This window comes from Typopeltis vanoorti, chromosome 11, assembly GCF_054136105.1.
Source record: "Typopeltis vanoorti isolate ZY-2024b chromosome 11, IOZ_Tvanoo_1.0, whole genome shotgun sequence".
Lineage (NCBI taxonomy): Eukaryota > Metazoa > Arthropoda > Arachnida > Uropygi > Thelyphonidae > Typopeltis > Typopeltis vanoorti.
The window spans coordinates 101,578,435-101,593,935 of record NC_143559.1 but is presented as its reverse complement, the minus strand read 5'-3'; the positions used below and the strand labels follow the sequence as shown (position 1 = coordinate 101,593,935).

At 36.9% G+C, this 15,501-nt stretch overlaps 1 protein-coding gene across 2 annotated transcripts in view; it reads left to right on the top strand.

Annotated features, from left to right (window-relative positions):
• The window catches only part of IntS2 (integrator complex subunit 2), a 271,634-nt gene extending 256,342 nt beyond the window's left edge, over positions 1 to 15,292 (top strand). For both annotated transcript variants that reach the window (XM_090401055.1, XM_090401054.1), the window contains exons 17-18: positions 1,455 to 1,628; positions 14,989 to 15,292. In XM_090401055.1, the coding sequence (XP_090257181.1) occupies positions 1,455 to 1,628; positions 14,989 to 15,149 (335 nt within the window). In that variant the 3' untranslated portion in view covers positions 15,150 to 15,292. The remainder of the gene's footprint in view (positions 1 to 1,454; positions 1,629 to 14,988) is intronic.
• The last annotated feature ends 209 nt before the right edge of the window (positions 15,293 to 15,501 follow it).

Here is a 15,501-nt window from a genome sequence, read left to right as displayed (position 1 = left end):
AAAAGTATTCTCATCCCAATCTACAAAGGAAGAGGAGATGTTCAAGACTGTGGCAGCTATAGAGGGATCATACTGATGTCACACACATTGAAGATATGGGAAAGAGTAATTGAAGGGAGGATATGGAAGAAACGAAAATTGGTGAGGAACAGTTTGGATTTATGCCAGGAAGAGGGACAACAGATGCGATATTTGTGCTAAGGCGATTGATGGAGAAATATAGAGAGATGCAAGTGGAGCTGCACATGGTGTTTATAGACCTGGAAAAGGCATACGACAAAGTGGCCAGGCAGGAGGTATGGAGGTGTATGAGGAAGAAGGGGGTGTCGGAGAAGGACGTGAGGATGGTGAAGGAGATGTATGAGGGAACAGAAACTCAGGTCAGGTCTAGTGTCAGCATGACAGAAGGGTTCCCCATTGTTGTAGGGCTACACCAAGGGTCAGTTCTGAGCCCCTACCTCTTTGACCTGGTCATGGATGTACTAGTGGAGGATGTCAAGAAGGAGGCATCATGGAGCATGCTGTTTGCCGACGACATTGTTCTATGTGAATCATCCCGAGAGAAGCTTGAAAATACCCTGGAAGAGTGGAGAGAGGCATGAAAATTAACCGGGCTGAATATATATCATCGGGGAGTGACAAGGATATGATCATATGACTTCAGGGTGAAAGGCTAATTTCAGGGAAGAAATTCAAGTACCTTGGGTCAGTCGTCGAGAGGAATGGTGACCTGGATGAGGAAATACAGCACCGAATAACATGCGGCTGGAGGAAGATGAGCGGGATCCTGTGCGATAAGAGAGTGAGTTGTAAGAGGAAAGGAAAGCTGTATAAGATGGTGGTGAGGCCGGCGATGCTTCATGGCGCAGAGACGTAGCCTATAACAAAGGCACAGGAGAGGAAGATGGAGGTAGCAGAGATGCAGATGTTAAGATGGATGAGTGGTGTGACAAAAAAGGACAGGATAAGGAATGACTACATCAGAGGGACGGTTAAGGTGGGACCAATTGCCAAGAAGATACAAGAAAGTAGGCTGAGGTGGTTCGGACATGTAGAGAGGGAGGGTGAGGAATATGTTGGTAAGCGAGTGGAGTATATGGAGTTGGAGGGAAGGAGGAAAAGAGGCAGGTCCAAGCTCAGGTGGAGGGATAAGGTGACAAAGGATCTTAGGGAGAAAGGATGGGGTCCAAAGGATGCCCTGGACTGGAGAACTTGGAAGAGGAAGGTTAAAGATCAGTGCGCCGACCCCGTTTAACATGGAATAAGGCATAGTGAAAGATGATATGCAAAGATATGTTGTGATTATTTTAATTTTTTTCAGAAAGAATTTTATTTTTGAAATTATTTTAAATAGAATTATTACAACTGAATTCTCCTCTTCTATATTATATAATAAATATGCATAAGTATGTTAATTTTATTAAACATTTAAATATATATATCTGTTCTTTCAGTACTCCCCAGCAGTCAAAGGCCTCATCTCTTCCTTCCAGTTTTACCTGCTCTAGTGAATATGTGCCAAGCATTCCCAGTTCTTTGTGAAGATGTGGCAACATTATTATCACAGCTGGGGAAAGTGTGTTTATCACATGCATGTGTTGTTAATGATATGTCTTTCAGCAGTACAGGTAATTCGGTGTGAATTTGTAACTTATTTAATTTTTTTTATATTACCTTAATTATATTCATCATTGCAAGTATTTCATTCTCTTTAACTATTTTAAACACAGGAACCTTTAAATGTGGGAGGAAAGAATGGTTAATACACCAGAAATCCATCATATATTAGTCTTATTATTTTTGTTATCCTGAGACCTCATGGAGTCACAGACTCATCTAGGAGATCCTTTTGGTCATACATCTCATCATACTCTGCCTTAAATGCATTCATATTCTTTGCAGACACCATGCTCTCAGGCATAGACACAGGTTCCTATAATGTAGAATATGTATCTGAAAAATTAGTCATACATCTTGGAGAAATATAACTATACCTAATTTTGTTTTCTATCCAGTTTGGATACTTCCTATACTTATACCACCAATTTTAAAGGATAAACATTCTTTAATTGGATTCTTAATTACATAGACAAACTGCAGAGCTGTGGATATTAGATGAAATGAATACAAAAAATATATATTCTATCAAGTATATCAGGATGGGTAGGACATTTCTTGGCAGCAAATCATCAAGTTCAATGGAATGGAAAGACCTTACCACACTATTATGCTTATAAATATGAACGAGGATGGGCTGCCAATTTGAGATTTAGCCGACCAAATTTTATTCGTGTTGGCTTAAACCAAAATACAAAATGATGGTACAACATGACAAAATTTCATGTCGGCTGGGGCATCGCCCGGTTAAACAAGGCCCCTGTTGTTTTCGCCAGGGAACCAGGGTGAACAGCGAAAAGTCAGCTACTGGAACAAATCTGAAAACACACCCCAACTAAAAATCACCAGAGTTAAAGATCGGTACTATCAACATAAGAAGCTTGAATGGCAAAGAAATTGAGGTAGCTGGAGAATTAGATAAGTACGAGATCATTATAATAGGGGTGACCGAAACAAAAAAGACAAAAATTGGTGAGATCTTTCTGAGCAATAAATACAAATTGTTATATTCAGGCAATGACAATCAAGTAAAAGAAGGAGTAGCCATAGTAATCAACACAAAATACGAGGCTAATCTTCTTGAATGGCAGTCAGCCTCAAGTAGAGTAATGTGGGCAAATATGAGAATGGGGAACTGGACAATGAGACTTATTTGTGCCTATGGTCCCACGGAAAGTTCTACTAAGGTAGAAGTGGAGGAATTTTTCGAAGCTTTATAAAAAGCAGCTGACACAATCAAAAAGGAAAAGTTGGTCCTTGTTGGGGATCTAAATAGCAGAGTAGGAAATGATTGTGAGACATACAAAAATATTTTGGGAAAATTTGGAGAAAAGAGCAGAGCTAATAATAATGGCAAATACCTGTTGGATTTCTGCTCAGGACATGGACTGGTTATTACTAACACTATGTTCCAACATAAAAATGTGCACAGATTCACATGGAGAAAAGAGGCAAGGAATAAGAAAAGTCTCATTGACTATGTTATTGTTGATAGTGATGTTTTCTCCCTGGTGCAGGACACCAGAGTGTACAGATGATTTGAAATTGGAAGTGGTCACTATTTAGTCATGAGCAAGATAAAATTGAATTTCATATTGAAAAGAATAACATTTAAGAAAGTTTTAAAGCGAATAAAAGTTGAGCAGCTCTCAGATGTGAACTGTAGACTAAAATACACAAAGATTATTGAAGAAAAAATTAAAGAGTTTGAGAACAGAAACCAAACTTTAGAGATTCGGTGGCAAGCCTTGAAGAAAAGACTGATTGATTCAGCCAGAGAGGCATGTGGTGAGGATGTCTGCAAGGATAGAAAAATCAGAACTCCATGGTGGACACAGGAAGTTAAAGAGGCAGTGAAGGAAAAGAAGAAAGCATATCAAACGTTCCTGGCAAATAAGTCAGCTTGTGCTCTTAGAGAATACAGAGACAAATGTAAGAAAGCTAAACACTGTGTAAAACTAGCTAAACAAAAGTCATGGAAAAACTTTGGCAAGAACATAGAAAATAAATATCAAGAAGATGATAAGATATTCTGGAGGCTGTTGAAGAAGCTTAGAAATGGAAGAAAGAATGCTATAAAAAAAGTTAGAGATGATAAAGGGGACATGAAAACAGGAGAAAAAGATATCCTTGAATTATGGAGTAATTACTTCAAAAAATTGCTAAATGAAATAAGTGGTGATGGCACAGTGGTAAAAAAACACTCAACAAGCATACAGTTAGGAATACATATCCATACTTGAAGTAGAAAAAGCCATCAAAATTTGAAATGTGGAAAGGCAGCAGGAGTAGATAATATTCGACCAGAAATGCTGAAGTATGGTGGTATAAAAGTCTTACAGTGGCTGCACTGCATAGTTCAGAAAGCCTCGACAGAGGGACAAATTCCTGATGGTTTGCGTAGAGCTCTCATAGTACCCATATATAAAAAGGGAAATAAAACTTAATATGAGAATTACAGAGATATTTCCCTGCTGAGTGTTCCTGGCAAGATTTATGCAAGTATACTCGAGAAACGGCTGAGAAGAATTGTGGAAGAAAAGCTTGGTGAAGGACAAGCTAGATTCAGGCCAAATAGAGGCTGTCAGGATCAAATCTTCACTTTACGACAAATAGTGGAGAAATCATGGGAATATAACAGAGATCTATATTTAAGCTTTGTAGATCTGTAAAGGGCATATGACAAGGTGCCAAGACAGAAGCTATTCAATATGCTACAGTTACATGGTGTCAATGGGGCATTATATCAAGCAACACTTAGTCTTTATTTGAGTTGTAAATTAGCAGGTAGAATTGAAGTACAGGAAGATGGCTTAATGTTATCTCTGGTGTGAGAAAAGGATGTTCATTATCCCCTCTGTTATTCATTATCTATATGTTGAAAGTTTATTTTTCACTTGGTTAGACTATAATAAATTTAGTTTAATCCTTTATCCAGGTGTGAGCAAACAAAGTTTGTGCCTGAAAGTATCTTCAGGACTGAGGTAAGGTAGTACAACACCGGGCAACTCGTTGTAAAGGTGAAGCAAGCTAACATCACTAATATCTCAGTATCTCCCATAATGCAAAACACATCTCCTTGTGGATATGTATAATGTTATGCATTAAGGGGAGGGCCACTAACCAGACTAGTTTCGACCTCTATTGAGGTCTCTTCAGTGGGAGCCAGGCCCAGACGTGGAGATACCAGGCAGAAGCAATAGCAAGGTCATCTCTACCTATAGGAGTTGCCAAAAGATGTGCCACCTTTTTATTAAATTACTCTGGTTTTAGAGAAAGATGTTGAAAGTTTATTTTTCACTTGGTTAGACTATAATTAATTAAGTTTAATCCTTTATCCAAGTGTGAGCAAACGAAGTTTGTGCCTGAAAGTATCTTCAGTACTGGGGGGTAGTACAACACCGGGTAACTGTTGCAAAGGTGGAGCAATCTAACATCACTCCTATCTCAGTATCACCCATAATGCAAAATTGCTTTATGGGAGATACTGAGAATCTTGCTATTGCTTCTGCCAATAAAGGTTGAAACTAGTCTGGGTAGTGGCCTTCCCCTTAATGCATAACATTATACATATCTGCAAGGAGATGTGTTTTGCATTATGGGAGATACTGAGATAGGAGTGTTGGTAGCTTGCTCCACCTTTGCAAGGAGTTGCCCGGTGTTGTTCCACTTTACCGCAGTCCTGAAGATACTTTCAGGCGCAAACTTTGTTTGCTCACACTTGGATAAAGGATTAAACTAAATTTATTATAGTCTATCCAAGTGAAAAATAAACTTTCAACATCTTTCTCTAAATCCAGAGTAATTTAATAAAAATGTGGCACACCGTTTGGTAACTCCTGTAGGTAGAGATGACCTTGCTAATGCTTCTGCCTGGTATCTCCACTCGGGCCTGGCTTCCACTGAAGAGACCTCAATAAAAGTCAAAATTAGTCTGGGCTGGGTAGTGGCCCTCTCCTTAATGCATAACATTAGACATATCCGCAAGGAGATGTGTTTTGCATTATGGGAGAAACTGAAATAAGAGTGATGTTAGCTTGCTTCACCTTTGCAATGAGTTGCCCAGTGTTGTTACTACCTTACATCAGACCTGAAGATACTTTCAGGCACAAACTTTGTTTGCTCACACTTGGATAAAGGATTAAACTAAATTTATCATTATCTATATGGATCACATTATGAAGGAAAGTAGTATTAAAAATGATATCAAAATTGGAGATGTTAATGTTGGCTCTTTGCTTTATGGACGGTGTTATACTTCTAAATAAATCCGTTACAAGTCTGCAATATTCCCTGACTAAATTGAATAACTGTTGTAATAGATATGGTATGAAGGTCAGCAATAAAAAGACAAAGACAATGAAAATTTGCAGAATCATTGAAAATTTCAACTGCATTGTGAACGAAGAACCTGTGGAACAAGTAAAACATTTCAGCTACTTAGGCACGATTTTTAGTGAAGATGGTAAATTAAATATGGAAATAGACAACAGAATCAACAAAGCTGGTATGGTAGGTAGTCAACTGAATAAATTCATATGAAATAAGAGAGAAATTAGTCGGAACACTAAATTAGCTGTATACAAGTCATTGTTCAGACCAGTTTTAACTTATGGATCTGAGAGCTGGGTCAGAACTAAAACACTTGACCAAAGACTAGAGATCGCAGATATGAGAGTCCTGAGAAAGATTAGAGGCGTGAACAGATGGCATCAATGGCAATATCATATTAAAAACGAGGATATTAGGAAAGAACTTGACATTGTAAGCATCCAGGAATGTGTTAGCAGAGCTAATCTCAGGTGGTATGGTCACTTAAATAGAATGGGTGAGAAAAGATTAACAAAACAAATGTTCTCTGCCAGGTTGGCAGGAAACGACCCAGAGGAAGACCAAGATATAAGTGGATTGATACTGTACAAAGTGCTTTAGACGATAGAAATATAAGATCTGATAATGTTGGAGTCTTGACAAGTAACAGACTGATTAGGAGGAAAATTGTAGATAGGAAGTTAGTAATGATGTAAATTTTCCATGTAGTACTATCATATCCTGTACACCCCCTTGAGGATACATGGCAGGAATTTGATGATGATGATATGAATGCAGATTAAAGAAACTTGAGGCACTAATGAAACCAGCTTGCAGTATTATTACTTTAATATGAAAGCTCAATTGTTTTTTCTAATGACTGTTATATCTTGTTTGCTCTGATGGTTGTTGAGATGACAAAAAAAATACAGTATTAGCTTATTAAAGTTATTAGTAACTAATACAACAAATATAGAATTATACAGAAGTCTTTTTTTTTTCCAACAAGAAACTGAGGTTTATCATTCCACAAACAGACAAAACTGGTAGAGAATGTGCAATTAATAGACAAAAAATATTATGTAGTAAGTGACAAATGATGTAGTGAAGATGGAGGGGGGGTGTCTAATTCACTGTAAACTTTAACTAAAGTAGTATTGTTATACTATAGAGTAGCCAATTGCATTGAGTCCTTGAACTCCATAAAAGTGTTTATGTAATAACAATAATATGTGTCTTTTCTCATTATCATCAAATTTGATATGTATCCTCACACCTGATTTAACATCAAAACATCTTTCAGTATCTCCTTCAGTTACAACTGATGGCTTACAGCTCAGATACTGACTACATATTGCTGGATATAATGTCTCATTTACAGCATATTATGATAATACCACATGAAATGTTTACATCTTTACTGACTTTTTATTGACAAATTTTCTTCAAAATTAATCTGTTATCTGTCAAGACTCCAGTATTATCAGATCTTATATTTTGGTCTTCTAAAGCACTTCTTACTGTATCAGTCCACCTAGATCTTGCTAATGCAAAAACACTTATTTTCCTACCTTTCCTCTTCCTTTCTTTTAAATGACCATTCCACCTGAGAGTAGTTCCACTTGCACATTCCTGAATTCTAACAATGTCAACTTCCTTCCTAATATTCTCATTTTTCATGTGATTCTGCCATTAATACAATCAGTTCACTCTCCTGATCTTTCTCAGAACTCTCATATCAGTGATCTCCAGTCTTTTTTATGTTGAGCCCATACACGAGGGGTTGGTTGATCAACCTATAGTACATTAGTACCGTGTATAGGTAGTGGGTTGGGAAAGGAGGAACTTGTTTACATTTGATTTAAAACACTGTATAGTATTGTATTTCTTGGGAAATACAACAGGAAGAAGACTCTTCCACAATACTGCAATTGCTGGGATGAAGGAAGAAGAAAAGAAACTTGTTCTGTGGGTTTTAAGGTGCACTGTGAAGGGATGTTGAGCAGCAGCAGCTGCCCATGTTCCAACGAGCTTAGTACTAAGTAGGGGAAAATTGATGCTATTTCAGATGAACATTTGCTGTAGAAATATTTATAGAATACACAAATTGCGGAAACCAAATGTATGTGCAAAAATGGGGAGGAGTAGGTTGGTAAGAGATGGGTCATTAATAAGTCTAATCGCTCTCCCCTGTATTGAGTCAAACATTTTGAGGGAACTTTTAAGGGGTCCACCCCATATGTGAGAGAAGTATTCAATAGCTGGGCAGATTTGTGATTTGTATAAGGTTATCAGCTGTTCACGGGTGAAGTAACGTCTTGAGCGAAAGAGAAATCCTAGTTTTTTTAGCAGCTGGGGATGCAATGGTTGTGTTTATGCCAGGAGAGGCTTGATGTCAGGGTAATTCCAAGAAGAGAAATCTCAAATTGTTTGGAAATTTGGGTGTTGTCAAAAATAATTCTGGGAGAAAATGGTTCTTTTTTATGGGAAATAAGACAAAACTGGGTTTTATTAGCATTGAAATTGACGAAGGTATCTGAACCCCATTGGATGGCTTGGAGATCAGAATTGATGGCAGTGGTGGTTGATGTTCTGTAGGTTGAATAGAGTAAGATTTATCAAATGAAACCGAGGAATGCAATGTGCTGTCATCTGCAAACTGTGTATTGGGTTGCAGGTCAACTGAAGTAGGTCATTGATATACAGCAGAAAGAGGGTTGGTGAGTGGACAGAACCTTGTGAAACTCTGGCATTAGTTGAATGATGAGAGGATAAGGAACCAACCACCACCACACATAGTGTGCATCCAGACAGAAAGCTGGCAATCCAAATACAGAAATCCTGAGATAGACCAAATGATGGTAGTTTGCATAGTAAGCCTTTGTACCAGACCCAGTCAAAAGCTTTGGAGATATCAAGTGCAACCATTTGAGATTCGCCAAACTTCTCCATGACATTTGTCCAGAGATGAGTGATATGTGTGAGCAGATCTCCTATTGATCGGCAGCGACGGAATCAAACTTTGATAGTGTTTTATTTCTAAACTGATTGTCATATCCACAAGTTAAAATTGGTTTGAACACTCTTGTATACAACTAGTTTTATGTTTTCACTAATTTCTTAATTATTCTGTGTAAATTTATTCACTTGACCTCCTGCCATGCCACCTTTGTTAATTTTGTTGCTTGTTTACATCTTTAATTTGTCATCTGCACTAAAAATTGCACCTAAATAGCTGAAATGTGTTACTTGCCTATTTTCATAGTTTAGATCTTTTTATTACTGATTTTCATACCAAATTTATTATAGTAGTTATTCAGTTAGTTAAGGAATCCTGCAGACTTGTACTGGATATAGAAGTATAATATCTGCATAAAGCAAAGAACTAAGTAACATTTCTAATTTGGACATCAGATTTAATTCCACTTTCCTTAATAATGTGATCCATGAAGATGAATAACAGTGAAAATAATGGGCACCGCTGTCTCACACCTGATTTAACATCAAACTATCTTTTAGTATCTCCTTCAGTTCCAACTGATGACTTACAGCTCAGATGCCGACTACATATTGCTGGATATAATGTCTCATTTACATGATATAACTGTAACATTTTAAACAGCTTTTCTCTTGGCACCTTGTCATACATTTTCTGAATCTACAGAACTTTAATACAGATCTTTGTTATATTCCTATGTTTTCTCAACTACCTGTCTAAAGTGAAAACTTTATTCTGAAAACCTTTATGTGACTTGAATCCTGGTTCTTCAAGTTTCCTCATCCACAATTCTTTTTAGCCTTTTCTGAAGTATGCTTGCATAAACTTGCAAGAAAATGACTAAAACTGACTGAAAATGGGTGCCCTTCAATGCGGATTTCAACTTTTGAAAAAGGTAAAAGTTGCATGGAGCTAAGTCTGGCGGGGATGGTCCAACACTGGGATCTTCTTATCAGCCAGATACTGCTTTACAGACAGTGCACCGTGGACTGGAGTGTTCTTCTTCTACAGATCAGGTCTCTTCTTCCTCACTCGTTCTCTCAGTTTGGCCAGAACCTCAAGGTAATAATATTGGTTAACTGTCTGACCCTCTGGTACCCATTCAACCATTACCACACCATTCATATAAAAAAAAATTATCAGCATTTCCTTCAGTTTTGACTTGCTCATTCTTGCTTTTTTCATTCTCAGTGACGTGGAAGTTTTCCAGTGCATCGATTGTCTCTTTGTTTCTGTTTCTAGACTTAGCTTCATGCGACTTTTATCTTTTCCCAAAGTTGAAATCCACATTGAAGGGCACCCAGTTTCAGTCAATGGATGAGATAAAGGAGAAAACAGTAGTGCTACTGAAGCAGATAACACCTGATGACTTACAGCATTGCTTCCAACAATGGAAAATTCGTATGCAGCCGTGTATAGACTGAGGAGGGGAGTATGTTGAAGGGGATATCAATTGAGTTACAATTGTAATAATAAATCAAATTTTTGCAACCGGTCTCGTTATTTAATAGCCACACCTTGTAGAATATCTTTAGTTTTTATGTTACCTTTATCATCTCTGATTCTTTTTACAGTAATCTTTCCTCAATTTCTAAGCTTTTTCAATAGCCTCCAGAATATTTTTCCACCTTACTGATATTTATTTTTATGTTCTTTCCAAAGTCATGGGAATATTGGCTTTTGCTTAGTTGGATCAGTGAATATTTTCGTGAGGGTCTGCCACTGAATCTCTAAGGTTAGGATTTTGTTTTCAAATTAATTTTTTCTTAAATGATTGTGCATTTCACCTCTGGAAGTTGCTCAACTTTGATTCTTTTTAAAACTTCACTTTTCATTTCAACATGATATTCAATTTTTTCCTTCTTAAAACTAAATGATGGTCATTTCCTATTTACATCCTCTGTATACTCTTGCATCCTGAATTCATTGTGATATTGCTATCAACAATAACATTGTCAATGAGACTTTTCTTAGTTCTTGTGTCTTCTCTCCATGTGAATTTGTGCACATCTTTGTATTGTACCATGATGTTTCTGATGACTAGTCCATCTGCTGAATAGAAATCAAGTAGGTGCTTACCATTATTAATATCATAAAAGAAGCTATTTTTTCCAAACTTCCCAAAACATTTCTGTATATTATTATTAAGAGAGACCTCCAGGGAATCAAGGACTCATCAAGGGAGGCCACATAGTATGTGGCCTCCCTTGATGAGTCCACATAGTATGTGGACTCATCGGTTATTACACTTATTCTTGAATTCATTCACACTGCTTGTGCACACACAACATCCAGTGACAATCCATTCCAATCACTCACCACCTTATGAGAGGAAAATCTAGCCCTCATCCCCTTCTTAGTGGCATTCATTCTCATCTTCTTTTACAGAGGAGAGGCCCCCTCTATATTGTGTGAGATGATTGTCAGGGTCAGTTCCCATAAGGGCCGTTGAGTTTTAGTCATGTCTCTGATAAAAAGGATGCCAGTAGCACTATAAAACTATAGAAAATTGTACTGTACTATATCATACTGTAGATTGTTGGCAGCAGAATTTGCGGCTTGTAAACAAGCTGACAAGGGTCACATCGTGAACGCCTCTGCTATGACCCCATCCACCATCATCATCCAAACAGCCAGCATTTAACAATGGAAGATGGAAAAGAGGATATAACCCAGACCTTGGATTTGTTAGAAATAGAATAGATAATCTGTGCACTAAACAGGCATTAATCCCAAGTTCACAACCAATAATGCTGCAAGTTTTCCCACCAGTCTGACTTAAGGAGATCCCACTTAGAAGACATTTTAATTTTAAAAAACCTAACTGGGAACAGTTCTCAAGGGAATTAGACATAAACTTGTCCAACATTTCACCAAGACCAGAAAATTATGGAAAGTTCATCAAAGCTATTAGATGGTCTGCTACCAGGCACATCCCAGGAGGTTGTAGAACATGTTATATTCCAGGTTTTACAGAACACAACATGGAAATATATGAAAGATATTGTGACCTATATGATAAAGATCCATTTTCATCAGAAACAATTTGTGCAAGAGAGGAACTTATAGCAGCACTGTCTGAAAAAAGAAGTCGGCAATGGGCAGAGAAAAGTAAAAGCTTAGATATGAAACAGCAACAGGAACACCTGGTTCTTACTCAAAAAATTATCTGGTCACCCCACAACAGCAGCAACCAAAGTTAATATAAATGCAAACCAAATTGCAACTCAGCTATCTCTGAATGGTAAACAGAGTATTGAAGGAAAAATACCTAAAGATTACATTAAAAAAAGTTAGGGATTCAGAATTCTACACAGGATGTGAAAATGATCTTTTCGAAGCACCATTTACTAAAGAGAGCAGATGGCATATCCAGAAAAATGGTCTACCACAGGGAAGGGTGCTCCCTCCCCCCCCCCCCCTCCTCTTCAATATATATACTAATGACCAACCTATAAACCCACGGTCAAATGCCCTAAAAGCCTTAAAACCAGGAAAAGCTGCTGGTATAGATGATATCAGAAACAAGATACTGGGGCATCTGGGAGAAAAGGCAACAGAGTGGTTGTTAGAATTTTTCAGCTTTTGTTGGAAATTTGCTAAAATACCCAGCATATGGAGGCAAACAAAAGTAATACCTATCCTGAAACCAGGTAAACCTGCTGAGGATCCAAAGAGCTACAGGCCTATCGCTCTCTTATGCACAACGCTAAAGCTGTATGAGAGGTTAATCTTGAACAGACTAAGTCCAAAATAGAGAAAGTGCTGATAAAAAACAGGGCAGAATTTAGACCAGGAAGATCATGCACTGGACAAGTATCAAACTTAACACAGCAGCACATGACACACTAAATCTTAGAAAGCTTATAGTCAAAATTTACATTATGACAAATAGCTATTGGTTAGTGGAGGTATTTAGGTCACTGCTGTTCAGCAGGAGATTATCGATTTTCAAGGAAAAAAGAGCAGATGGCATATCCAGAAAAATGGTCTATCTAATGACCAACCTATAAACCCATGGCTAAAAAATTTCTTATATGCAGATGATCAGGCAATAATTATAAAGCAAAATCCTTTGATAACATTGAGAAGCAGCTCACACAAGAACTAGAAACCCTTACAGTCTAATATAAGGGAAACCAACTGAAACTAAATCCCGGTAAAACCCAAATGTGTCTTTTCCATCTCAATAATAGGGAAGTGAGGAGAGAGTTGAATATAGAATGGAATGATGTGAAATTAGTTATTTATCCAAATCCAACTTACCTAGGTATTACACTAGATAGGACCTTAAATTATAAGCGACACATAGAGAAGACAGCAACTAAAACTGAAATGCATAATAATATTCTACACCAATTAACATCATTGTGGTGGGGGTGCAAGTCCACAAGTACTGCGCACCTCTGCACTGGCACTTTGCTTTTCAACAGCCGAGTATGCTAGTCCTGTTTGGAAAAGATCATCACATCAAAATTTATTGACAAGGTTCTTAATGAAAGATGTCGGCACATTACCGGCTGCCTTAAGCCAACAAAAATTTACCATCTATACTCGCTGTCTGGTATTGCACCTCCTCACATCAGAAGGACTACACAGAGTAGATATGAGTGAAAACAACAACTAAATGATGAATGGCATCCTTTATGTGGACACGTTGCAGTGCACAGGAGGCTGTCTCAAACTCCCCCAGAAGATTTAATGCAGTATGATGAAGCAGCTTTAAAGTATATTAATCATCAGATGAGTAAAATCTGACATTTTATGTTTTTGCATAATATTTTATCCAAGTGGCAGTTTTGTCTTTGAATGTATGCTTTTAATCATTTATGTGTATGCTCTTACATTTTCTGTAGTTTGCACACGAAATAAATTCTCAGCTTCCAAGGATACCCTCTTGCCCTTTTCCTGCCCTCCATAAAATTCAGCTGAAATCTTGTATGACCCTATCAAAAGTTTGTGTCTCAATCTGTCATCATAATCAATATTCCATCCTGATATCATTTTTAACACTCTCCTTTGCACTCTCTCCACTGTATCAGAATCACAATGGAAACCGAGAGACCAGACCTGTGCACAATAGTCCAAGTAAAATGACATTCTTATCTCATCATCATCATTATCAAATTCCTGCCATGTACCCTCAAGGGGTGTACAGGATATGACAGTACTACATGAAAAAAATTACATCATTACTAACTTCCTATCTACAATTTTCCTCCAAATCAGTCTGTTACTTGTCAAGACTCCAACATTTTCAGATCTTATATTTCTATCGTCTAAGGCACTTTGTACTGTATCAATCCACCTATATCTTGGTCTTCCTCTGGGTCGTTTTCCTGCCAACCTTGCAGAGAACACTTGTTTTGCTAATCTTTCCTCTCCCATTCTGTTTAAGTGACCATACCACCTGAGATTAGCTCTGCTAATGCATTCCTGGATGCTGACAATGTAAAGTTCTTTCCTAATATCCTCATTTTTAATATGATATTGCCATTGATGCCATCTGTTCACACCTCTAATCTTTCTCAGGACTCTCATATCTGCGGTCTTTAGTCTTTGGTCAAGTGTTTTACTTTTGACCAAGCTCTCAGATCCATAAGTTAAAACTGGTTTGAACACTGTCTTGTATACAGCTAATTTAGTGTTCCGACTAATTTCTTTCTTATTCCATATGAATTTATTCAATTGACTTCCCACCATACCAGCTTTGCTGATTCTGTTGTCTATTTCTATATTTAATTTACATTTAATGATAGGCACAGATAAGTCTCACTGGGCAATTCCCTGTTCTGATATTTGCCTAGATTTCTAATTAATATTGCTACAATACTTGATACCATTCAAGAAGATTATCCTCATATTTATTGTTGAATATTGTAACTACTCCTTCTTTTCCCTGATCATTATTGCCTGAATATAAGGCATGTATTTTCTTGTATTCAGAAAAGAAAAGAAATAAATTAAAGAAGAAATAAATTTCTAAAATTCAAAAATATTTTTGCATAATATTTCAGAATGTATTTTGATCCATATATAAATTTTTTCTTTGTGCTTTTTAGATTTTCTCCCTCCACATACAGATGAAAAAAAATCAAGATTACTCAGTGAGTGTAAAAATACTTTGCAGAGGATGCCAGCTAACAATAATCTTTGCCAAACAATACAGAAAGCATTTGTAGATTTGTGTAATATTATCATCCTTAATAAATCAGTATATTAAAAATTAAAAACCTCTGAATAGTTCCTTGTATAAAGTTAAATTAATGTTGTACATGTCATGGTTTTTTATATTACTATTTTTTAATTAAATTGCAATGAAGCAAATAAAGAAAACAATACCTGAATAAAGAACTTTTTGCTTTCTATGATTATTATTTTTATTTATTTATTTATTATTATTATTTTTTTTTTTTTGTATCTGTGCAGCCTGAATAACGTGTCCTTTCGTTAGAATGAGCTAGGTTCACATCCTGTGTAGACTGTAAAAAGATTTATAAAAATTGTAGTCTAAGTGGTATTTAGCATTATTTCCAAGCCTGGATAGAGTCAGAAGATTTATTATAGGAGGTCAA